Source organism: Pezoporus flaviventris, unplaced genomic scaffold (genome assembly GCF_033815535.1).
Source record: "Pezoporus flaviventris isolate CSIRO_AGI_PZ_B2104156 unplaced genomic scaffold, CSIRO_AGI_Pfla_v1 ptg000022l, whole genome shotgun sequence".
Lineage (NCBI taxonomy): Eukaryota > Metazoa > Chordata > Aves > Psittaciformes > Psittacidae > Pezoporus > Pezoporus flaviventris.
In genome coordinates, this window is record NW_026892570.1 from 7,527,010 (window position 1) to 7,554,630 (window position 27,621).

Sequence of the window (27,621 nt, forward strand, 5' to 3'; positions counted from 1 at the left end):
GCAGGCCGTCAGCACAGTCTGCTTTCATCAAGTTTTCAAAAAATCCAGGATGATACCTGACTTCTCCAGTTAAAGGAGAAAGAGTTAGAAAATCGAGACAAAGGACTGAAAAAAGGTAAGGTTAATAAAAATGTTAGCTATTATAATAAATTGATTATCAAATGTACACTAGATTTGGCCTTTAAAACAAAATCACTTGGCATTTACTGACTCAACCAGCAGAAAAACCCAGCAAATCTGTCACTTCCTGAACTCCCAAGCAAAGGAACTAGCAGTTCCATTCACAATTATAAAAAAGACAAAAGAAAAGCAAAATAGAAAAATCTAAAATGGCAGAGAAACTGACTTTATCAAATCTTCCAGCAAGATTTTAAATTTAACTTCACATGAAATTAACTTGTTTTGTAAATTAATACCTCAAACTGGATTGCATACTGTTATCTCAAACAGCTCTTTTGCTTTTAGCAAACTAAACACCTTCTTGAAGCTTTTGAAGTGGCCACTTTTTGATGTGTTTACACAATATTCCATTATATTATGATGGTGTTAGTCATCACATGATAAAACTGGCAATCATAGCCTATGTTTTCTAAATAAACAGGAAAATTTGCCAGATGAGGTCAAATGACTAGGAAAGACAATAGATCTTTTAAAGGAATGCGTTTAGCTCACACGTTAAAGGGAACTTGTTCCATTCCAGATGTTTAAAACAAATTTAAGTCACATAGTCAATCAGAATCCATTCTTTATTATAGGCAGTAAGTACTGTGCTTTTCAAAACACAGATTAAAACAATTTTAAGATGATATTTATAACTTGTAGCTTGGCTGTCACATTATACCATGAATTAACTTCTTTTTCAAGTAAACTTATTTTCACTACTTCTGGTGATTAATGCCTCTAACAACACAAAGAAACCCAACCAAGCAGCAGTTATCTAATATAATAATACTGGTTTTCTCCTATAGCAACTTCTTTAATGTCTTTAGATGGATTATGCAATCTGATCATAGAGTAAAAGATAAATTATCAATGATAAGAACAGCAGGACACAATGAACAAGGCTGTGATACTGGCTTGTGGTATCTCAGCAAAAATCAGAATTTAGCATTTAACATACACACTTTTCTTACAGTTGCCAAGCTGTGTAACTTCTAACACGTTAGCTGCTGTTTGGAACAAATGCTTATTACCAACCCACACAGCTGGAAACAAACTTCATCACTGCACCTTTTGGAGTGAACACAGAGCTGTGACACAGGTTAAGGGAAAAAACTCTGGTGCACATTGTATGGAATCACAGAATGGTTCGTGTTGGAAGGAGCTGTAAAGATCATCTGGTTCCAATCCCCCTGCCATGAGTAGGGACACTTCACACTAGACCAGGCTGCTCCAAGCTCCGTTCAACCTAGCCTTGAACACTGCCAGGGATGGGGCAGCTACAGCTTCTCTGGGCAACCCATGCCAGGGCCCCACCACCCTCACAGGAAAGAATTTTCTCTTAATGTCTAATATGAATTTCCCCTCTGTCAGCTTAAAGCCATTTCCCTTTCTCTTGTCACATCATGCCCTTCAGAAAAGTCCCTCTTTAGCTTTCTTGTAGACCCCTTTCAGGTACTGGACGACTGCTCTAAGGTTTCCCCTGAGCCTTCTCTTCTCCAGGCTGAACAAGCTCAACTCTCTCAGCCTCTCTTCACAGGAGAGGTGCTCCAGCCCTGTGATCATCCTTATGGCCTCTGGACATACTTGAGCAGATCCTTCTCATGAAAGGGGCTGCAAGATTGAATGCAGTACTGCAGGTGGGGTCTCACAAGAGTGGAGAGAGAGGACCGAAAGAGTGGGCTTGTTCACCTTTCAGAAGAGACATCTGCTTGTGGTCTTTACAGTCTTTCACTGCCTGACAGGATAGTACAGAAGAGAGGGAGACTTGGAGGTGGCACAGTGATAATATGAAAAACTACAAGCAGAAGTTGCAAGACAGAAAATACCAATTAAAAGAAAAAAAAAATTAATTGTGATGTAGGTGGTCAGACACTGGACCAAGAACCTAATGAATCTGGATTCCATCCTTGGAGATCCCCAGAACACAACTAGACATGTCCCTGTGAAAGCTGGTCTGGTTGATTCTGCTCTGAGTAGGGGGATTGCACTAGATAACATCCACAAGTCTTTTGTCAGCTAGGTGATTTTTCAAGTCTCTGACTTCAGCTGTTGATAAAGGAGAATGTAGAGCGGGGCTGGAACTGACTTCACTATTTCACAGATGTTGTATATTCTCCCCAGTGATCAAAATCACTGGAGAGATCACAAGTTGAAAGATACAGATCAAATGGGTGATATAACATCACATCACAAACTCTCTGGAAATTTCTAATAGGCTCTTAAATATAAGTTGATAACACACAGCAAACTGCATCATGTTTCACTTGCTGACCTTTTCCAGAAAGAACACAGGAAATACTCGTAAGGTCATCTGACATGACAAGAGCTGTAGTCTTCTCAAGAACACGTGTAAGGATTACAACATGTAGTCCCTCCTGCTCAGCCAAATGAACGGCATTCCCCTTCTCAGCTACAACACAAGCACAGCTTCGGGTATCCTTACGTACACTGAAATTACTTTATTAAGGAATGATATCTTGTGCTCACAGATCCTGCAGTAAGACTTTCTAGAGCTAGCTGGCTAAAATAATGTAGGCATCTGCTCACAGTTAAACCTATATGGAAGCATACATGTTGTATTAGTTACATTACATACAAGAATTCTGTACCCCCATGTACATTCTGGATATATGCACGTACCAAACTATCACAGAAAAATACAGTAACAAAAAATAAATTATTAACTCCAAACAAGTAATTGCCACTGCCAGATACAGGATCCTCAGTTCAGTCACACTTATCATACAAAAATAATCTCTTAATGAAGGCCATCACTTTCTCTGGACTGGCTAGTTAAAACATCCACTGCTCTTAATAGCTATAAATGCACTATCATATGTGCTTGCAAGCAGCAGTCTGGTACTGCACACTGTGATTCACCTTTGACTATGACAACATATCAGAGCATTTTTTTTCCTGATACTTTCAGAAAATCTTCACATGCAACTCATAGTAATACCCTTAACTGGGAGAGGAAGCAGATGGAACTTCAGGAGTTACAGCGTTGGGATTTTTTCCTAATAGGATTAACAAGTGTAAGCTCTAGTACTTATGCGACAGGCGAAAACAAAGCCACAACATTTAATAACCTCAAGAGTCAGCACAGACACAGTGAACTCATCAGCTTTTAAATACCTGTGTGAGTATCATCTTAGAAGCTTAACATTAGTTTGCCCAAATAGCAGTAGCGTATTGTTTTATATGCATTTGCATATGAAATATATCAGTATTCACCTGCTTTTCTAGTACTACTAACTCCACAGTGAAGTTTTATCAAAACTAACTTGATCTAAATCACAGAATGGCTGGAAAGGACCGTAAGAACATCTAATTCCAACTCCCCTGCCATGGGCCGGGACAGCTCACATTAGACCATGTCACCCAAGGCTCTGTCCAACCTGGGCTTGAACCAGGTTGGTTCAACCCAACCAACTGCCAGGGATGAAGCATTTACGATTTCCTTGGGCAACCTGTTCCGGTGCCTCACCACCCTCACAGTAAAGAACTTCTTCCTTACATCTAACCTCAACTTCCACTGTTTAACTCCTTGTCCTAGCACTACAGTCTCTGATGAAGAGTCTTCTTCCAGCATCCAAACAAAGATACTTACTTTTTTTGGTACAAATCCTTTTTTAAAGGAAGTATTCTTCCTATTATATTTAATGTCCGGCAGATCCAAGAGACACACTCCTGACTGCTGACACTTCTGGCAATCTTCTCTTTGGCATTTACTTGCTAAGTTGTCACCTTTCTGAACTCATTAACTCTGGGTTTTCCTTGCTTGCTCCTATTAGGACTTATGCAAAGCTAATAAATTTGACTGTTGGAAAAACCGATCATCTGGTTAATTTAGGTAAGTCACTGGAACAAAGGCATACCACAATATGTATGATTTAGTCTCTCTTTGCTCTTGAAATTTAAAGCAAGGAGTGCCAACCTACAAAAGGGAAGCGGGAACACCCTCCCATATTCTCCCCATACTATGAAAAAATCATGCATTTGAAAGGTGATCCCACTAGTGGGCATGAAAATTATGGCATTATACATAAAATTAAAAAAAAACAACAAACAAAACCACACACACACAAAAAAAAACCCCAACAATAAAACAATCATCCAAGACAATTTAGCAACAGATGGGGAAGTAGATATTTTAGGGATGCTGAGATGCCAAGCCCACGCATAGCATAGCTAGAAGCTTCTCTGGAAGAGTACTTACTCTATCAGCAACTCTTAGGAAATGTTCAAATCAACAGCTGTGCTTTGAATTAAATTAGCTTTCTGCTCAGCTTTTGGCATATTCAGAATAGTATCTGACAGAGCAGCCACACAGAAGCCTGTGCCCAGAGTGCAGTTATTCAGGAGCTACTTAAACCCTAACAGAAGCATGAGGGCAAAGGAAGAGCAACATGATGTGGCATTGCAAATCCATAGACTTGAAAGACAAAGAAAAAAGGGAAAACTTCTAGTCCAGTACTGTATTCCTACCTATTTCAGTTCAACAAGGACGTCCTTTCGAGGAGTGGTCTGCTTTCCCTAGCGAAACAAAGGAATCCTTGCTGCCTTGCCCAACATGCTATCAAAAGGAAAACACTAGTACCAAGCATGTACAGGCAATTTTGCACAGTCAAGCTGAGGCATGCCACAATTCCTCAGGTTTTGAGTGTTAACAGTTATTAACTATTTAAATTTCATCAAATCAGAAAGTGCCCCAAACTCCCAATTTATTTGTCAAATTCTACTCTTGTAAATGCAGCCCCATTGAAAAGAAGTATTCAGGAGCAGTGGCAATAGCTCCTTGCTTTTTCCACTAGTTGTACTAAGACAACACACAAATTCTGTTGAAGACAGCCTCAAAATAAATTTATCTGTGATAAATTTATTAGTGTGAAAGCAGAATTTCTATCATTGTGTGTCCTACTTGCATACCTTTTTGTCACTATTCCTTCAGTCTAGTATGGTCAATTTTGAAGTTGGATCCACTGGAGAAATCCTGGAAATTTAGTGGCTTTCTCAGTGTGTCAGATGTATGGGTCTTGCCAGAATAAGCCCACATTTAGGAGCTTCTTAAGACAGGAAGAATAGGAAAGCACGGTTCTTTAACATTCAGCAGAACAGGGGAAGCTTTGGCATTGCAACACTGAGCATCATGGTGCTCTCTCAGATCCTGCAGGTTTTTGAAATTCAGAAGGCTGTGGTAGTCCTGCTGTCCCTCTGGTGTTTGCTCCACATCTCTTTATTCACTACCTGGTAAAATGAACATGTATGCAGGCATGAACAGCCAGAGAAATTTCATCCTTCCAGGTGACTTGGCATTTACAGCTCACCATATACTCACTTGTCAAGAGTCCTCCCTGCCCCAGCTCCTCACTCCTCTCTACTGTAGCCTCTGTCCTGGTCCCCTAAAGGTATCAGTCAACTTTGTCAGTTGACAGCCATCCAGGCAGGAATTTTACTGATATGCTGTTATTTCTGGAAATAACAACTGATTTACAAGAATCCCAAAGGCTGTAGAGTTACAAGACAATAAAGTAGTATTAAGAAATCCTGCCACTTTAAGCTTCTGGCTATTCCCTCACCTTTCTTTGTCATAAATTATTTGTAGCAGCTATGTTTAAGTCCCTCCTGAAAAAAAGGGAATTGCTGTAGCTCTTCAGAAGCTTAAAAAGTTTGTCTTAAAAACAATGTATACTTGGTTTACGCTCCAGCTGTTTTCAGGCAAAGCCAAACAGCTTCAGAAGTGGCCCTAGCTCTCTCCATCATTCTAGACAATCTTAAATATAGTATCTTAAGCTTTGAAGTGTTAATTTTATCATATTACGCTGAAAATGCAAATACATTTTAAGTACATTTTAAGAATCTAAGATTCTTTAAAACTCAAGGGCTAACATAAGTTTTTCCACTAAGAACAGAACAAAGGGGTTTTGTTTTCCAGCTGCAGAGCTAAAAAAATCAGAAAGCGGAAAGATGCATGCATTATCAAAGACACTTCACATCCTGTCTTTGGGATCACTAAGGAAAAAATTGAGACTCAAACCTTTCTGTCCTTCCCAGTTGTTACCTTGCAGGCTCCATTTTCAGACTACTCTTCTGTGTTTTAAGATTACATAGCTACAGTTTGTTCTTGATTAAGAAACTAAAACAAGAAAACTTGCATAAAACACAATCTAAAACTTAGGTGTGGTTATCTGGGGAACAGTATGAGCCATACCGCAGTTAGCATCCCACAGCATTTGTTGCTTCACACATTGCAAGTGTCTGTTATGTTCGGTCATAACAAATAAGCTGTCAGTGAAGTTCACCCCTGCAGTGCCTGCAGAGGCAACAATGCTAGAAGCCTAAGTTGAATTCTATTCCTTCTTGGGCATGACGAAATTCCAGTGAGCCGAAGCAAAGGGATTACTTGCAGACAACTTACTATACCAGTGTAGGAAAAAGATTCAGCTTGACTCTGAACACAGACCAAGTCTGCAGACCTGGCAACTGTAAATTTTACTTATTTTCAAAAGTGGTTTCTTGTAAGAGCTGATCACTTGATGTACATTTTATTGACAAGCAACTATAATGTAAAACAGGCTTTCAAAGTGCATTTCAAAGCATGCTTCAAAGGGAAAATTTTCTCTCTCATTTTCAGGTAAAAAATACAAGGATATAACCCCCTCAAAAAATCCTCTCATTCCTTCCTTTTCACTCGGTAATAATGTAATCTGACCATTTTTGAATACTGAAGTTATTATATAATGTAAGACCGTAGAGAGTACCTGATCTGAAAAAATACTTTTCCTATTATATAAAGATAGATCAGAGTGAGGTAAGAAATTAGTGTTTACAGTGGTACCAAGTTCAGAAAGAGTGAGCAAGAGACAAAGGATATTGAAGAATATAATTTTGGTGATATAAAGCATGCTAACAGCAGCATACATGGAGACTGATTTTACTGTCTTCAAAGGATCAACAAGATGCCCCACATTTACAAAATATTATCGCAGATGACACAATGAAGTTACTTTACATGAGTGTTGTGCAATTCAGAAGCTCCTCTTGTATTATGATCTTTCTAGATACAGAAAAAGATGTTTACAATAAACACCATCATGTCTTTTTAGACTTAACTATGCAATCTATAATCAACAGCATCCATTTAAAAATCTAGCTAGAATAGATTTTTGCCTTAACATTTAAGTTGTGCTGCCTTCAAAAGAATTAATCATGGTGCTTATACACATGCCCTATAAATCCTTCTACTATACATCCAAAAGTTCTGTATTTTTCACTAGTTTGTAGTGCCTCTCCTCAGAGAATGTTAGCATAGTTAGCAGTCAAGCACTGAGAAAAATACTCTGGCACTTGGCTTTTGCTGCAATTCAGCACATTGTTCCCCACATGCACACACACAAAATAAACAAAACAACAAAATCCAGCCCACCACCTAAAACATACCTCACAAATCAGACAAACCAGGGACTACAGTTTGTATGACTTTGCTATGCAGAAAAACACTAAGTGTTGCACCCTGCAGAAAACCCCACACCTTAAAGTTAAGAACCTGTAGTTCTTTAACTGCCAAATCTGCTAACACCTCTGTCTTCACACATCAGTCAGTTATTTGCCAGATTTTAATTAAGATGTGTAAGTATTAAAATGTATACAGTTCCTCTTATTACCTTCTCAGTGCAGGAGCATTACTCGCTCAATGGAAATGCTGACATTATACTCCTGAATTATAAAGAATAGCTGAATCTCACTGACCTGAGATGATGTGTGTATGTTTTAGTTCTGTAGAGGTAGGGTCATACAAAAAGTCCTTGATGATATCTTTTCTAAGCTTTCCAGCAGCCAGTTTAATCCACACTGTTTTCACTATGGCCACTTTTATCACTTCTTCATACTCACTACTGGTAGCAGCCTAGCATTGGTTGCATAGTGTTTTACAGATTTGCACTGTCTTCATGGTTAGCTTACAGAAAAGACAACATCCACACAGAATAACAGACTTAAAAATATTTGATAATTTTAAAATACTTTTTAAAAGCAATAGTTTCAGCTCTTCTCTTTCACATCAGTCCTATATGTTTACTCTCTGAAGTACAGACACTGCATTTATTTTTTTTTTCTCCCATAAATCTTCCTCTTTTTGCATTAAAAATTGAAGAAGCATTTAATTTTCAAAGCTTAATTCTGATGTTAAAAAAAAATGCATTTGATATTTTTCCATGGAAAATAAAAGGCCTGTAGGCTCTTCTGCCTGTTATTCTGTGGATCAGCATGCCCATTCTTGCGTTGGCATTTCTTCTTCTCTTTACAAGTCCAGCAATGCCAAGCTGCTACCATGCATACAAGCAATCCAGTATGTTACACACATGTGCACACTCGTAAATGTGTGTGTGTTTGCATATCCTAGCAGATTTGTTCGGAATAAATGCCTAACAGGATTTATTGTCCCATTTTAAAAGTAATCTACAATTTAACTATCATCCTAGAGCCTAGAAATTAAATGTAATTGGAGGATGGCAAACTATATTTAAAGTAATATTTGCTCTAGAGAAAGTTAAGTAACATGTTGTCCTGTATTAATTTTACTAAAATCTTTCAAGAAATCTACCTTAAGTGGATTTGGCTTGAAAGCCCCTATGTTTAGGGGAACTTGATGATTCATAAAAGTAATTTTCTTTTATAAATACTACACTCCCATAATATATGACTTTAGTTTCCAGTTGAACTGAGCCAATTATGCTTTCTTTAGGTAATTTAATTCCTGAAAGCAGCAGTTTTTCGGTTCACGAAACTGATAAAGCAACTCAAAAGGCAGGTTTTAGGCAAATATACATAATGAGGTAAAGATTAATAACTACGGTTTATGTAATTGTTTTAGAAAACCCTGATGTGACACCATCTCAAATTCTATCATTTTGGCATAATCCCCAGTTATCATCTATTCACCAATCCTGTTGAAGTCTTTTCCTCCATTTTATCTTAATCCTATCCATTTTTCTCTACCTACCACTCACCCTATATACCAAAACTATTTTTCTGTTTGTCATTTAAGGTCAGAGGCTCTGAAGCCACTGATGGACTACCAGACAGCTCCCTAAATAACCTGCCTAACATCTTCCAGCTGTAAAACAAGGACAGCAATGTTGACCTCCCAAATGAATCAGGCCTGAGCTGCAAGAAAACTGAACTTGAAATTAGTGGCATAACTTGGGGGCAAGAATTTAACCTGTGCTTAAAGCAATCTGAGGCAAGAATAAGAGACTGACACAGATTTCCAGGGAGTCCATCTGCGCTCAGCTGTCATTGCAGTCACTACCTATCGGAAATGCTTTTGATTTTTAAGTAAGTACAAGTATTTAAAAGGTCACAATTTCTTGGAAGGCATCCTCCAATAAACAGCAGTATTTCCTGCTGTTCACTGCAATGAGATGAGCTCTGGGCCTCTGCTTCAAAAGTGGGGAGATCAAGCTGGCTAATACCACCTATTACTACAGCAGCAGAGCATGAAAAGCCATGCAATGCTAGCAAAAAAAGTGATGGTCTGGCTAAACTTAGAAGACAAATCACAATTTGGTTCTAATTTATTTATTTATTTTTTAACCAGATTTTGACAACCTGGAGATTATTTCTCCATCTCCACAGATGGAGCAGCCACACACAAACCTGAAACCATCTTCTGCAGGTTAGAAACACCTAAACCATAATGCAGGCCTGCCAAAGATGAAACAAAATTAAAATATTCTGTTTGGGAGCATCCCCATACCAAAACATAGAAACTATGAACCACGTAGTCCTTTATGATAAATCATCAAGCAGAGCAAAAAGGGTAGTTACATTCATGCTGAAGAACAGTTGTACCACAAGCAAGAGAAACAAACCATTATGAAGACCTTGCGCCTGCTGAAGTCAGCATGTTATAAACCCACACTATTTTCTGAGAGTGAATGAGCTGAATTTAATGATTGCAAGAAGTGAGATAATGTAACTTAAAACTATTAAAAAAAATCCCATGGGAACCTCTCCTTTTTGATGTCAGGTCACTCCAAGGGCATGACGTGTCAATCACTCAGCGTCACACACTGATTTGAGGGAGAAAACACAAGGAGAGATTGTATCTTTCCTCAGCTATAGTAAACTACAGCTCTCTTGAGGGTACACCCAAGTAGTGAAAAAACCCTCTAAAACTGTTTGAAAAACAAAAGTAAAACTGATAGGTTCAGAGAGGCAATACTTCCCTGAGTCAGTTCACAGCTTCAGCTTTTCTGCCCAACCTCCACACTTCTGTTCTACTTTCTCTGTGACAGGATATTAACCCAGAATTACGGAAGTCAGCATTCTAGAGCAATCAGCTAAGCCACTCTGAAGATGAAAGTGAGAAAATCATTGCAAGTGATTACATATTAAAGTCTGGCTTAACAGGCATCTTATAACTTGGGGATCTCTGAGAATACATGAAGGATAGCTATAATGTAATTCAATGGGAACCTTGATATCATGCATGTCTCATGCATAAGAGAGTCATCACAGGAACTGTAGAACCAAAGTCTGGGGAGCCTGAAAAAGGAAAAACTTTAATTGTGAAATGTTAATGTTGGAATTAAAAATCAAAGTGCAGGCAGAGATCTTTAAAACAGCCATTAAAAAAATGTGTATTTTGTGAGCTGCATATCTGTTTTAAGAATTGCCTGCAACAGAATATCTCAGATCCCTTACAGAAAACTTACAACAAAAATACAGTAAGATAGCAGCAGAGAAAGCTTCTAGTCTCAATACCCCCTTTCATATCAAAATCAGTTAGAGCTGAAAGGCTGAACACTCACCTTCAGAGCAATGACTGATTCCTCTATTCACTAACACAAAGCATACTTCCATATGGAGTCAGTAAAAGTGCACATCCCTCAGACCATGTCCGGGTTATCTCTGCCTCTAGCTGCTGGCAAGTAGCAATGCCCCTAAACCCACATGCTTGCCTATCTCCCCTGGCTGCAATGTGAAAAGCAGAACAGGAAAAAAACAACTGAAAAGATTGCACTGGATTTGTTAATTTAAGAAATACTTCAGCACAGTCTCCAAGGGCGGCTGCAAAAATATCAACTTTTGCTGGGCAATATCAGTATTTCTTACGGCAGCTCCTTCTGTCAGAAACTCATACTGGGTTTTGCCTTTGAGGATGCCTTCTCACTGAAAATTTTTGAGATTTAAAAGAAACAAGTGACTGAACGGCTCTAACATTGGTGTCCAGATAAACAAAGAGTACAGTCTACTTCCTACCCGTGTTTAAGAAGAAGGCCTGAGCTCTGCAGAACCTGTAAATATTAAAAGCATATTACATCCTTCCTCAAATATGTTCAAAATGTCAAGATGCTCATCAACACCCCACCCCACCAAGAGCTATTTTCCACCCCATCAACTACTATTACATAAAGCAAATAGCATCAGTACAGCTAACGAATAGCTCCTACAAATTTCAGAACCATTATAAAGGGTCACAAAATATTCACTTGATTTTCATTCAAGTATTTATAAATACATAAGATTCTGCCTTTTTGTTGTCTTTGTAACCATTTTAATACTTGAACATCACAACAGATATTTTAAGGCATGTGGGGCTAATTCAGAGGCAAACGAAAAATCTAAAGCAGCTCTATCAGGCTGAAAGCACAAACAGATCAGGCTTAAGACTTAAAAGCCAAGCATTTTGCTGCTTATTTAATTCTGCCCTCTTTGATAAGGTGTTCCCTCAAGGTTTCTTCTACAACAGCACTGAATAGGAAATAGAAGGAATTTAAAACATCTCAACTGGCAGCTCAGTATGTAACTCAGTATGAGAACTCTGAAATACAAGGGCTCTCTAGAGTTGTCACGTTTTACATTTGACACTTTCATAGACATACTGAATGTGGCAGGCTGATCACAGCTGATGAATAAGAAACCCTGAGTTTTAGTCATTTTGAGCAAGAAGCTGCACTTGCACAGCACTGCTGTACTGAATGGGAAGCCTGGCCCAGGACTTCTTCAGCAGCAAACTCCCGATTTACTGTGCATGCCTACTGAGGGTGATTTATTCTGCATTTGTTATGCATACTGAATGCTTAATTATCTTTATCGTGTTCAAGTTTTTAAGAGTTGCAGTGGTAAATGTATCTTTAGATATATCTACAACTTCTCTAGAAAAAAAAAAGCTAGAGCTGATAATATCTATGTGGTTAATTTCCTTAAGTAATCAGGATCAAGACCATTTATGTCTTTTGTGTCATTTAGCATTCCGATCAGCTGATAAATACAGCAGTAGGTGCAAGGTTTCTTCTGCCTGTATTTTAAGATGGGTCTCCCACTATAAATATAGAACAGCCAGTCCTCCTTCACACAACAAAAAAGAGATGAAGGAAACTTCACTTTCTATACCACTCTAAACATTTACAACAAAACTACAACAGCCCTCTGACAAAATGCAAAATGGAAGTTATCTGAACAAGAGATAAGCAACAAACCAGAAACTAATTAACTAGAGAAGGAAGCTTGGAACAAGATGGAGAGCACAGTTTGTTCTTTTATAGCAGAGCAGTCATTTTACTAAAAGGTCAAAGTAAATTGTAGAGCTCAGCTGTACCAGGCAGTGGCCCAAACCAGGTGGGAGTGCACCAGATCATGACCAAAGGCTTCTCAGACCAAAAATTAACTTTGCAAGTTAAAAATGCAGAGAACATGAAAAAAAAGTTGGAGAAAAATAAGAGATTCCTGGCGTAGGCAATGAACTTAGGCTAAAAGAAAAAAAACCACAACAAAACGCAGACATCTTATCTGAAAATCAGCAAGATAAAAGGCTCTCTAAACTTCCATTACCAAGCAATGCATCTGGCAGTGGGGATTTGGCAGAGTTGACCAAAACATAGCAGTGGATGGGATGATAGCACAGAGGAAGCATGGTAAGAAAGATTCATCTTGTCACTGGAAAATGCAAGATCAGCTAACAGAACCTATACAAGGTATCAGTGAAAGGTGTGAGAAACCTAGTGCAATCACAGAAAGTGGTACTCTTCTCAAAATAAAAAGGTTTGGGTCAGATCATGAGACTGAATTTAGACTATTTAAATAACCAACAAAATCTGAACACAGCTATTAAGAGATTAGTATCACCTCCTCAGTACAATAAACCAGGTATGTAAGCCTGCAGTCTTCATTGTGGTAAAATGTATTATCAATCCAAACAAGAGAAAACCAGAAGGAGGCAAGAGAACAGTTTCCCTTGGCTTTTGTTTGCATTCTACTGTGGTAAAGACCTTGGGCTATTAACGAGCAAGACCTAGGCCACCATACACCTTCAACTGCTTCACGATTTGGTTTTGGTTCTTTGCATACTCAGTTGCTTCATTTATCATCCTAGTAGAGTGAAGTAGAGACCCACGTTTGAACATGCCTCTTCCAAGATCTTATTATGAATACTGCAGTCTTGGAAACACCTAGTGAAACATTTAGCAATCAAAGTAAAATTAGAAGAGAGAGAAGAACATCGCTTTCCAAAGACATCTGTGTTTTATTTAACAGGAACATGGTGCATCAATTTAGCACTGACAAAAGACAGAAAGCTGTGCTGTGATAGATTTCAACAAGAGATGACCACAATACTTGAATACTGTCTTTTAATTAAGGACCCCTTAAGTGCATTAATATTTAACTTCAACACCGTTACTGTTCTGCCCTGGGGTATGCTATAAGAGAAGTGATGGCACTAAAATTAGGTAAGTAATCTGTTCTTACTGCCATACAGTTTGCAAATCTGCACTGAAAAGCACCCATATGCAAGTCTGGAAGGCATACAGAGTATTGGCAATAACCTAGAAAATGCCTTTGTGTACAGCCCAAACAATAGTCTTCTATTAAACTAACTGAAAGGACTCAGTGCATATACATGTTTTTTGTTTTAAGTGCACTATAGGGCAAAGAATAAAGATGTTGTACTGAAGATTCTTAATGTAATATGCTAGAATTTGCCATAAGAAAGCAGAGACAGCTCCTGCTTCCTGGATTTCAAGAGAGTAGGAGACCTCCTTAGCTCAATGAAAGCTATAAATATCACAGAAACATGGAACTACTAAAAGTTTTGCTTTTCTTCCAATAAAAGTCCATAAAAACTTATGTCACTATCTGTGACATGAAAGGTATCCCAGATATCAGCACCTGATAAAGACAATGAGAAAATAAAAAGTTTCAGAGAATGGAAATTTAAAAACAAAAGGAACATTTTAAACATGGATCAGAGCAAGTGGCAAATACAAGTGACTTCCTGCTTTGAGGGTCTTATATTCTGAGAGGCTGGAGGGAGTTTGTGTTGCTAGAAGACCACATTAGTCCTTCCACAGAAGGAGCATACTGAACATGAAACTGATGGTGACGCTTAGGGTGTGAGTTCAGATGCAGGAGGCAAAAATGAAAGAAGGCACCTGAAAGGAGTGAAAGTGGGCAGATGAGGCATTTCTCCTGAGATCTGGGCCGAACTAACAGACTGAATGCACACAGTGACAGTACATGCTTTGCTACATATCAGAGAAGAAACAAAAACCCACCATTCCTGGACTTGCTGAGATGTATATGTATCTGATTAAATACTTTGCTTACACAACAGTGTATGGCTGAAGAACGGCTGTACAACATAGCAAAATGGGCTGAGTAATTGCAGGGGAAGGACAATTAAGCATCTATTCAAGCACATGAAGGAGAGCCCACAACTTTCTAATCTAAGATTAGATTAGAAGAATTCTGGCACTTCGTAACAAGCAAAGCTCCTACAACATTTGAAAGGCAGATTTCAGGAACTAGGTCAATGTGCAGCAATGTGCTATTTGTATCTTAAACATAAGGATGGTTTTATTTTTCTAAGCAGATGCGCATTATCAGGTCAACAGAAACTGTCCAACAAGAATGGGGTTTCCCTTTTCTCCACTTTTGAAGTACATTCCCTACCCTTTCTGTAAATTATGACCCACATGCTGTACTAGCATACTGTGTATTTTTGGGGCAAGAACTAAAACATAAGTCAAGATTTTGTATGGACTGAGATTCAGCATTCTTGTAAACAAACACGCTACTGTCCATCTCGAAGGTTTTTAACAGTCATGCCTTATTTTTAATTGTAACAGATGTTCCAAAAGCAAGGCAGCAACTTTGGCCATATATGGACACAGCCAGCATTTTAAGGGACTTCACGGCATCCAAGCAACAGGAGAGGACTGCAGCTTCCCATGTTGGTATCTCAGAGCTCATGTCTCACAACTCTACTTGACTAAGGGATACACTTGCATTCATTTGTTAGAATTGTAATGGTTACACTTTAGTACTTGCCACCCAAGGATCTGTCTGGCATTCATGCTCTGCGCAATGACAAAACCTAGTATCAGATTATTATGATTTTAATCCTGAGCTTCCCTAAAGCCAAACGTTATCATCTGAACATAATAATGTTTGCTCTATTCACTCCATGATTCTCGTGGTGACTGTAATTCTGACATACCCTTAGTAGTAACTGGGCTCTTTTCCACATATATGCAAGATGACTGTCCTTTCTGTACATTCATTTAGCTTGATATGATGTCAAATCATAAAATGATTCTCCTCAGTGCTAACCACATTCCTGGTTAATTCCACCTTCCTGGAGGCAGACTTTCTCCCAACACCACTGGCCTCAGGAACATACTCTAAAGGTACTTCAAATACACAAAACTGTACTTTCTGTCTGAAGTCTGCTTTGGTATGTTCTTCTTTCCAACTGTTTGCTATGTACATTTTCACACAACAATCATTCCAAATTCTATTCAAAAAAAGAAAAAGTATTTACAGTATGAGTGCATCCCTTCACTTTCCTAAGGTTTCATCTAAAAATTAATAAAACAATTAAGGCTGAAATCATTAATTAAATTAAATTGGAGAAGAACTGGATTTCATTCAGGACTTTTAAACAGAATTTTTCCCTTCCTTCATCATTGTCCAGCCACATCTGAAGGTAGGCCTTAAATCATGCAGAAGCCAGGACACATGCATATATCCACTCAAAAATTGCTTATTTTACAGTGATAGTTTAGACTAATTCCCTTCCTTTACCCTCCTTTTCAATTCAAACAAATAAAGGCTCTTTCCAAACACTTCAGATAGATTTGATTGCAAGGACAGGAAAATATCTATGTGACAACCGTCTGGAACAGACAACTTTTGTGCCCACAGAGCCAGGATGCTAGCTAATTATTTAAGTCTTATTGAGCTTGGCCAAACAGCAGTAAATTAAAAAACTGCAAGAAAAACAGGAAGTGTGAACAATGTAGTGAATTAAAAAAAAGCATTGGCAATATTCATACTTACAGGCTGAGGCTGTTCTGCAATACAGCAGTTGAAGCACAACCAAAACTCACTCATTGTTTACAGTCTGCAGCAGGAACACAGATGAAAAGCAGGACTTTGTAAATCTGTCTTCAGGTAGCAAGTCTTTTAAATAGGTTTACTTATAATGGTTCCAATGTGAAAATCTTGTCTCTGTTGAGCTCTTCCCCAAAGACAAGTCAGCCCCAGGACAAATGACTTCAAGGCAAAAAATTATTTTAGAGTCTTTCAGAAGGTTGGTCCCAGCACCACAGAAATGTTACACATGCTTCTTTGGTCCTTAGCGTTATGTGAACCTGAAAGCAGAAGTACACTGCATCAAAAACTAAGAACATATAGAATTTCATGCTCCAAGCCACCCATCCCAGTGATTTCTTAGCAGTTTCTTGAGCCACAGACTGAAGAGACACTAGCAAACAGGTCACCTGCTTATTTCTACCGTGAATACCAAAAATGGCATATACCATAAATCCGTATGAGCCTTACATTCCAGCTTTGGTTAGATGAAGTGATATCAAGAACTGGTGTCTAATCTCTTGCTGGTAATCTCCGTTTGATCTAACATTCAAATGTCATTTTAGAAAGTGGCAATTGCCCACACACCCCTTTAAACTTCTTAGGGAATTTTGCCTACTGACACTTTATATTTCTCAATGGAAAAGTTACCCAGTCCATTCACAGAGTGAGGTTTAAACAGTAACTTAATCCTGTCACATAGCTGTCAAAGGCATGCTTTTCTAAACACTGATGAAATAAATGAATTTCTGCATTTAGAAAATTTGCAGAATAGCTGGACTTGGTCAACTGAAGGTAATTTCATTCCATTCACTTTACATTCCTGCTTCATGTTAAGTTGGCTTCAAAACAGGAGACTGCTTGTAGAGTTTGAAACCATTTCCTTAAACCTCTAGAATTCCTTATGCGGAGCAACTGAGGCTCCAGATTCCAACCATTCCTTTGCTAAAATAATGTTTATTGGTTAATCTCCAACCCAGTTTCTTTCAGCAAGAGTGCAATAAAAATTCCTGTGAGATTTCACCCTCGTCATTTATCTTGGCATCTCTCAAACTTTACTTGCAGAGAAAGTGAGATAATGAGTATTCAGAAATTTTTTACTCCTTAATAAGCCTATATAAAACTGCATTTTTATTCATAGAAATATGTGCTTAATTATGCATCATTCTTTGTATAAAATTCCTCACAGAATGAAGTGGTTTGCAGACTCCATGGGATACATAAACTACAGATACATATACATGTATATATATACACATTTGTGATGGAGCAGCTCCACTTAGCTACTGCCTTTAACAGTTCGCTACATGCCAAGCACATCCACAAGTAGGCTTCTCATGTACTATACACATGCCAAGTTACTGTTCTGTGCAACCACTACTAGCCAGGTACATTCCAGGACTGTTGGCTACAATGCACACGTACATACAAATACAGTAGCACCTTTCCCATAGTAAGTTCAAAGCCTCTAGGAAGTTTTCCCACTCCTAGGAGACTAACAGAGGCACTTCAAGCAATCAATGTATATGCAGTAACATCATCTAAGTAGCAAAACCCCAGCAAAAGTACCTGCCCTCTCCTAGCTGTGAAAAAGTTACTGGTAATGTTTAAGTTTACATGCCTGCTATTTCTTCCCCAAAGACCAGAATAGGAAGCAGGAAAAATGCTTTGCTAGCTTTTCCTACCACTAACACCATAAAAAGCAAAGCAATTCTATTAAACAGAACACCTTGAGGGTAAGAAAAAAACCAAAACCACCCCTCACTCCCCCCCCCCCCCCAAGAAAAAAAAAAATCCTTCTACACAACTTTTATCAAATACTTCAAAAGAGGGTCTTAGTACAGTGCTAATATAACTATTTTCACTATTTAAAAAGATTTTTTTCTGCCTCAAAGATGATCATCTAAACACTATACACATCAAGAAGCTGCAACAGTTACCAATGAACAGTGTGAAATCCAAGAATGAATATAAAAGTCTCTAAGGAAGTTTTCACTTCATAATTAGGTGGCTTCACATTATTTTCTGAATTCTTCTGGTTACCGTAAAGTTGATGAATTTTAAATAACAAGAACTGCACTAATGTAAAAAGGCTTGATAAGAAAATACTGTTCTCTGCAGTCTCAGAATTTGCATGCTACACAATTCTTCTCTGAAGCTGATTCAGCATGTAGCAAAACTGGAACCAAAATGTGGTTAACTTCTGTTAAACACTTAACAACTGACAGTTTTAGACCAGTAATTGCATGTCTTATCTCTCCTTAAAATTAGGTGAGTTTACTTCTGAGAAGTTAGGGTCCACATTGTTCTGAAACACAGCAGTGCTTCCCTAATGCCAGCTGCTCAGAAAAAACTGAGAAAGCAAGTATGCGAAGTTAGAGCGTCTTGAAATCTAATGCATTGTAACCTGCCACAGCTGTAAACTGACACATCACAGTGGACTTCTCTTGCTGCATGAGCGGCCCAATATTTGGATTTGCAACTCCTGAAAGTCTGACACTTGTATCATTGCTTCTCCACAGTCTCTTTTTGATAAACTTGAGATTTAACATAACAAATTCTTGTTCTCACAAAGGGTTAACTTCCATCCTGCTGTTACACCTGTGTACAGAAGACTTAGACAGAAATGGCATGGAATCTCCTCTGCTGATCCATCTCCTCATCTGTTCAGCTATAGTTAGCATTCTCTCCTCCAGCTCACTGCAGCATTAAGCACTGTTGAGCTGAAGCCCTGGGAAAAAAACCTGAAGGACCTGACCACGCTCTCGTGAGCCTGGAAGAATTTTCCTGGTTACAAAATACCCAAGGGTGGAGAAGACCTTCTCCACCCAGATACTCTCAGCATATAGGACTTGTGTCCTCCAGGACAGAGTTGTCTTTGCAACTGACTTCTCTCTTCACATCAGAAGCTGCTGAATGACAAAGTGAAGCTAGAGATCATGATAATAGTCTGATAACATGTTCATTCTTAAAAATGTATATTATCTTTTATAGCCTATATAACCCCACATTTGACTTTATCTCCATGGTTGTACAAGCAGTACCAAGCAGTTTTTCAATCTGTTGCCTTTTAATTAGAAAAACAGATGGTGGAAGAACCTATCTGTAATTCTGGAGAAAACTGACAGTAACTGCACCCCTTAAAAAGCAAATAAAACTTAGCACTATTTGTTGAAGCACTGCAATTTTATACACCCCCACTCTATTAAACGATTTTCAAGGCCAAGTTAATATAAAAGATCAGGTACAAATCTGCCGCACCAAAATTGAAAGTAAAAGCAATTAAACTGAAGTCAAAAGGCATATCAGCGCTGCAAGGTCAATAGCAACACACTAGGCCTTTTCTTATGCTGCTAATTATTTGTTTAAAGAACAAGTTGAAACAGGGAAATTCTGCTGTTCTTTTCCAAATTACTGGTTATAAAGAAAGAAAAAAGAAAGCACCATACTGACCTACAGCTACCAGTCAGGTAATTATGTAGTAACAGCCCACTAAGATTCTCTTGAGAAAGTATTCCTGCGAAACCTGGAACTGCACTCCAAACTCAGCTGCAATTAATGAGATCCCAAAACATATACTTCACAGCTAGTTCTCTACTTTGTAGGACCAAGGTTTTTAATATGGCACCGTTTGCATGTATTGCTGCATTTGTCTGTGTAGACTTTCCAGATGAAGATGAGGCTGAAGAAGAGAGTTCAAGACAATAGCTCTACCACTCTTTGTTTTCGCTCTTTACAGTTTGTGGTGCTCAGAGCAGAAAACCATACCACTCATGCTGAAAAGACAAGGTGCTTATTCTGTTTGAACCAGAAAATTAGTCATCAATGAATGGTGAAGCACCTATTTACTTTTGCCCATTTAAACTTTCTGAACTCTGAATGAGACTTAATTTAGGGCGTACAATTCATAATGCAAGAACACACAGGCTGTCACATTTTAAGACTTTATGTACAACTTCAATTTCATAACATTTATAAAATTTTTAAGTAGTATGAAGGAATTAAGATATTAAAAAAGATACATTGTTTAAAATTTGAAATGAAACCCAAGATTCAGAACTCAAAGCTTATTCTACAGTAGCTGATTTAATATGAAACCCACAACTACAGCTTATTGTTAAATACCAGTCATTAAGGCAGTTAAGTGCAAACATTGCAATAATGGATAGCAGGGGTGGAGCACATTCTCTTCCAGTATCAGCAGTTTTTCTTATTAAAGCAGTATTAACATTTTTGTAGGAAATAAACAGAACAGGACAGGAGGAAGGGCAAAAAAAGAGATCAATTTCCCCTCCAAGCTCTTCATATTTACTGGCAAAAAGTAGGATAGAGAACATTTATTTACCTTAGTTGATCCAGAAAGGAATATGCTTCATGCTGTGGAGGGTCACTTAGAATAAACCTGCTTATTAATTATATCGCTTAAGAGCTGACGCTGTTTTAAAAAAAAATCATATATAAAGCTCCTTTTAAGGGTGAGCCATCTATATCCTTTGCATACTGTTCACAGTGGCTTCAAACAGGAAGTGCAGTAACAACGCTCTTTGACAATTACTTGAAGCAAATAAAACCACAGGAAGAGAAAGAAAATAACTGCAGGTGTTTAACTAGATTTGCTCCAAAGCTCAGACTACTATTTAAGGAGAAAGGGAGAGAAAAAAAAAAAAAATCAAAATGCAAAGCATGCACAAGGTCATAACTAGGCATGCCATGCTATGGCACGTCATGACATGATGCACTATGACATGCTCATGTATGCACAAAGTCGGAACCAGGACTACTACCAGTTTTTATTCTCAATTTTCATGAAAAAAAAAAAAAATTCTTGATATGGAAGTATCATTCCATACAGGACACTTTTTTCCCTTAAAGGCTCTGAACAGTTATCACTTGTTTCAAGCTGCTAAGTAGAAAATTATAATTTTAGAGTGCATTTTTCAGACTTCTTCAGTATTTTTCAGTTTAAATCCCTAGTGTAGCAATACTATTTCATCTTGCTGCTTAGCATATACAGTCAAGTGGCAGCAAGAAATGAGGGGGAAGGCAGCTGATTAAGGTGTGACCAAACCAACAGAGAGGTTATGCTGGTGCCTGTTTCCATACACTTGGAGCTGTAGCAACTGGTGGTTCTCAAAGGAAGTGAGAAGTGTTTAGTCACTTGCCAGTCTCGTTTTTTGAAAGAAAAAATCTGTACAAAAACCCAGAGATTTTAAACTAACATGACCTACAGGGAAATTGCCTTCATGCATGAATTCTAAATCAGAAACTTTAGCTCACCACAGCAGTGCACTTGCAGAAGCACTCTTGCCTCCCTTTCCACCTAGCAGATCAGGCACTTGTGGGGACTTTGACACTGCTTTTAATGCGCCGATTATATTTTTTGCTTTCAGATCCTGAGAAACCTGAGCTGCAAGTAACTCTTGCCAGACAAAGGACAACATTCAGCATCTACATAGGCTGAGCTCTTTTTCACTTTCTCATAACCTTCCCCATTCCCATATCTATTCCTCCCCACCCCCAAGTTCTTCAGGATTTAGTTTCAAGGCATCGAAGAAGCTTCTTCAAAATTTCAGTTAGACTTTCTTGTGCATTTTCAAACCTGGAACACACTTCATTTTGTGATAGGTATTTCTTTTTTTTTTTTTGAAGTGCAGATCAAGTCTATTGTTTGGCAAGCCTGTGATGGATGCACGCACTCTAATTGAAGAGTGCTTTGTTTCAGGCATCACCAACAAGGAGGTCTGACTGCAGTCAGCCCTGCAGCACAAACGCTGAGAACTGTGATAGTCCCTATCTTCACAGGGACTAAGGAATCTAGGCCATGTCTTACTAACAGTACTAGCCCAAGCTGGGACTAGACAAAACAAACTGCTACAGCTGCATACTTGCAGATACACCACAGCAGGGTTTAACCATAAGCAATCACTTTAAAATGTAAGTATCTGTAGCCCTACTCCCTGCCCCTCCCCTGGTCCCCCAGCCCATTGATCTCTTCTGTGCAGCAACAGTCCAGACAAGAGTGATCTCCCCCTTGAGCAGGGACATGACTTAAGGTTGAGAGACTCCTTAACCAGCATCTGAGGTTGAGAGACTCCTTAACCAGCATCTGATACCAGTAACAAGGTAAATGATGTTTTACACTAGACCTAGAAGTATTATAGAACCATAGAGTATGTAGAGTATTCTAGAGAATCACAGGCTTGGAAGAGAGCCATAAAAATCATCAAGTCCAACTCCCTGCTCCTCACAGGACTACCTAAAACTAAACTATCTGATTAAGAGTGTTGTCCAGATGCTCCTTGTACTTTGCCAGGCATTATGCTGTGACCACTTCCCTGGAGTTGGTTCCAGTGACCGACCACACTCCTGGTGAAGAATTTTTTTCTTACTGTCTAATCTGAACTGTCCCGAATGCAGCTTTAGGGACATGCCTCATGTCCTATTGCTGGTCATCAGTTGAGAGGAGATCAGCAGCTCCCCTCTGCTGCCCCCCTTGAGGAAGTTGTAGTCTGCAACAAGGTCACCCCTCAGCCTTCTCCAAACTGAACAAACCAAGTGATATCATCTGCTCCTCCCAAATCTTGCCCATGAAACCTTCCACCATTTTGGTCGCCCTCCTCTGGAAACATTCTCTAATAATCTGAAGTCCTTCTTACATTGAGGTGCCCACAACTGCACACAGTGCTTGAGGTGGAACTGCACCAGAGCACTGTGGAGTGAGACACTCACCTACCTCAATTGGCTAGCAGTGCTCTGCTTGCTGCACCCCAGGACATGGTTAGTCCTTTTGGCTGCCAGGGCACACACTGTTGGCTCATATTCAACTTGCTATCAACCCAACCCCCCCAGATCTCTTTCTGCAGGGGTGCTCTCCAGCCTCTCATCCCCCGGTATGTATATGTTTATAACCATATATATGCCCTGCCCCAGGTGGAGAATCCGGCACTTGCTCTTGCTAAACTGTATACAGTTCATGATTATCAAACTCTCTAGTCTACCAGATCTCTCAGCAAGGCCTTTCTACCCTGGAGGGAATAAACAGCTCCTCCTGATGTAGTATCACCTGCAAACTTCCTTAATGTACGTTTGACTTTCACACTCAGACAATTTATAAAAAATATTGAAGAGTACTGGCCCTAAAACCGACCCCTAGGGAACCCGACTGGTGACTGGCCACCAGCCTGATGTGACCTCTAGGTACTATAACCCTTTGAGCCCACCCATCAGCCAATTGCTCATCCAATGTATTATGAACTTGCCTAGCCATATGCTCTATGTTCTGATCAGAAGGATACTATGAGACACAGTATTAAAAACTTTGCTAAAATCCACTGGCTTCCCTTGGTCAACTAAATAGGTGCCCTTGTGATAAAAGGGAATTAGGATGGTTAAGCAGGACTTTCCACTCATGAATTTGTGCTGGCTATAACCAATGACTGTGTTGTCTCTCAAGTGTTTTCAAGTAACTTCCAGAATAACCTCCATAACTTTACCAGGCCCTGAAGTGAGACTGACAGGCCTGTAATTACCAGAATCTTCCTTCTCACCCTTCATGAAAACTGGATTAAATAACTGCTTAATTACCATTCTATTGTTGCTTTATTGCTTACCATTTAGTTCTCATTCAGTCACTGATTATCATTTGACAATCATAATTTAATCATTAATAAAACCCTTTTTAAGCTAACCCCATAACAATGGCTTCTCTTAATAATTCACCTGCAACAAGTCTTTTTACACACTAGACAACAGGAATAACTCTATCAAAGTTTAACTAAAGTTAATGAAGTTTAGGAAACTTCAAAAAGGTAGAGAAATGTGAAATTTTAAACCCAAAAGACACTATATCATAACATATGTAAGAAAAATAGCCAAGCAGATAGTCAACTTTAAATAATAAAACATGGTGCACAAGACAAATCTCCAATGCTGAACTGCAGTTTTAGTGGAGATACAAGAATTATTGACCTAGTTAAGAAACAAAGTGCTCTACAAAAAACAAGTTTCAAAACGTTCCAGAAACATTTTAACAAAGTACTCTAAGCAGAATAGTTACTGCTGTTCTGAAATCTGAATGCACAGGAAGCTAAATTGTCTCCTCAGAAATGGCATGCCTATCTTGCCAAGAAACACTGAATTGTGTTCCCTGTGTACCCACAAAAACCTCAAGGCCATTACTGCTAAAAATGCTCATTTGGAAAATGCCCTGCAGTTCATATCTTAGCGGTGGTGAAGCCACCTGAAGTTCTACTGCCAGCGTATAATACTATAAATCTCAAATGGTTTGGCTTTCTTACAAAATGCCTATGTATACAGGCATATGGCTTACCTAAATTGTCAGGCATCCAGTGAGCAGGAAAACCTAGAATAAAGGTTTGTCAAAGCTAAGATTTATTTTTCGAACGAGTTTCATATTTATAAATGCTACATAGGTTCATTTCAGCTCCCCAAACTGAAAGCTGCTGACAAAACCAGAGGTAACTTGCAATGCTTGCCTAAGAAATATGAAAGAAACTTTATGTACCTCAATTCTTAGTCAATGGCTTGCTATAAAGAAATAAAATAGGCAACGTGAAAAGTGTACTCTGACACCAAATAACCACTGGATTACAGTATTTGAACTCCACAATGAACTTCTAATTATATTAACTACAGCTATTCAAAATTGTATTCTCATAAAATAGACAATAGACAGAAAATATCCACAGAGCATGTAGTTACAAATCTTACTTCAATATGTCCTCTTATAAACCAGGCGTATCACAGATAGGATATGATTTTCTGGATGCAAATTCAGTCTGACAACAATTTAAAGAACTTTCATTAATAAATTTCAGGGAGTATCCTATGTTACAAACTATCCAATCTTACCTAAGAGTCTACTAATAGAATGTTAGTTAAAAATGTTTCACAACAAACAACTGCCCTTGTAAATTCTGAGTTTTGGTGGGGTTTTTGTTTGTTTGCTGTTTGATGGTGTTGGGGTTTTTAAGAAAAAATTTCAATCTGAGTTTCTTAAAACATGAAAAACCCTCCTGTGGAACGAACTGTGATAAATACAAACATTCCTCAGACCTGGAGCAGCTTCTTGGCTGAGGGCACAGGAGGGTGGGTGGGAGCAGCCACTGGGCATCCAGCCCGCTGTAGGCAGACCAGCCCTCCTCAGTAAGCAAGCACTTGGTCAGAGACCTCTGTTCAGTTTCCCTGCCCCTAGGTAAGGGCTCACTGCTGTTACACACATCTGCAAGCCCCGTCAGTGCAGGTAACTGTCAATTTTTTAAAAAGCTGGAGGAGGTAACAGATAGACTAGCAAGGTTTTCTTTTTCTCACCAGTAAAAAACCTGATTCACCTGCACCACATTTATTATTCTGATTGCAAAAGTGCTTCAGCCAGTTGGCTCTGACATACTCATGCATCTGATGTTAATTTTCTTCCTTAAAAACTCTGCTTTTTACTTGCTTTCAAGCACATAATGCATTAGAAACAAACTTCCTGTTCTTTCTCCAATACATTCTAGACTAAGGCTCATGTCCCACAATAAAAATCAGATTCACTACTACATGACATTTACAAAGCAGCGTCATGCCAGCTATTCAACACAAGCTGGTTGAAAATTTATCACAACAGTATTTTTTCCTAATAAAAGAAGCAGCTGGGTTAGGCAGAAAACACCCAAAGACATTAAGAATCACATGAAAGGAGTGTAACTGTCCAGATCCAACCTCAACCCCACCAGTGACTGAGACCCTCAGCTACACTGCAAATGGTTTTGCTTTAAACACAAGAATGCTGCAGCATGGAAAACAAGCCATTCTAGAGCAAAAAGCACAGAGTTGTAAATCTGCTCTGATTTAAAGATTTAAACAGCATGACTTTTTTTTCTTAATTTTACCTTCACAGTCACTAGCTCGTTAACCTTCTTGTTGGTAGAAAACGTATTTTGTACACTAGAACTCAACTCAGAGCAAAGCTATCTGCTTCTCAACTTAATGCATTTTGAAAAACAGCATTTTCTATCATGCTACCAGGTGTTCAGAAACAGATGTTGCGAACACAGTCAACCACAGTGCTTGTACTATCTGGAATCTTTAATCTGGTTTCATTAAATAAAAACTAACAAGCTGTCCAGCTCTTCCTATCAGGCTTGTTTTCCAAGACTGCCTGGAAAGCTCTATTTTGGATTATCAAGTAGCTACACAACATCACATGACCTTCCCAGAAAACACACCCCCCACAAAAACCAAAATACACCAAATAAAAAAACCCAGCAAAACATCTGTAAAACAACCACACAATAATCCCCTCCTCCTGATAAGAGTACTTCACTCTTTAGCTCAAAGCCAGACAGCATTTGCTGCTTACTTCCTCCTAGCTTCCTAGTAGCTTTCAGTTACAATTACATTCTTACACTACAATTTCTGTCTTTGAAAGTCTTTTATCTGTAAATTATACCACCATGCTAGCACAAACTACCTCATCAAAAAAGAAATCAGAACATCTGTTTTTGAAAGAAAAAAAGACAAAAGTAACCAAGAACACGCTGGATATAAAAGCAGATTTGCCATTTGTTACATATACTATGTCTATAGAAGGAAGAGGTTCGTGCTTATTTGTCTGAGATGTAGTTTCATGCATAATCATTGTGCTGCATTTAACCCATTTCTCATGTGGGCACCTCAGGAGGTGCCAAACATGCCTGCATGGAAGACAGCTTTCACAAGTAGAGTTGTGGTACCCATGCCAGAGAGGACTCCAGAGCAGACTACAGCAAAGTAGTCTGGACTAGCTAGAATAGCTTCCACATACAGACATAACCCAGACTCACCTAACCTCACAGCACAACCCCATTCTGAACACCTCCTCCTTTCCTCTCACGTGCTCTGTACCTCACACCCTGCATAGGCACCTGTGTGGAAAAGGGAACTGATTTGTGCACAGGTGGTACTTCGGCATCAAGAACTAGCTCTAATTTTGTTTTTAAGGTAATAGCCTGCAATGCAGTGTATTGCCATCTCGCATGAAGGAATCAAAGCCGTATGATGTCAAAAACACAGTAACCGCCTCCGTTACAGTAACAATAA

General features: G+C 38.8%; 1 protein-coding gene across 2 annotated transcripts in view; it reads right to left on the reverse strand.

Moving 5' to 3' along the window:
* Positions 1-27,621, reverse strand: part of CDC42SE2 (CDC42 small effector 2) — a 62,634-nt gene that overhangs the window by 16,521 nt on the left and 18,492 nt on the right. Inside the window, exons 1-2 of one of the 2 annotated variants that reach the window (XM_061456370.1) lie at positions 20,885-20,985; positions 16,507-16,820 (exon numbers count right to left, since the gene is read on the reverse strand). In XM_061456370.1, coding sequence (XP_061312354.1) covers positions 16,507-16,560 — 54 coding nt within the window. In that variant the 5' untranslated portion in view covers positions 16,561-16,820; positions 20,885-20,985. Of the gene's footprint in view, positions 1-16,506; positions 16,821-20,884; positions 20,986-27,621 lie in introns of those variants that run through there. The other variant, XM_061456369.1, reaches the window with a different exon arrangement.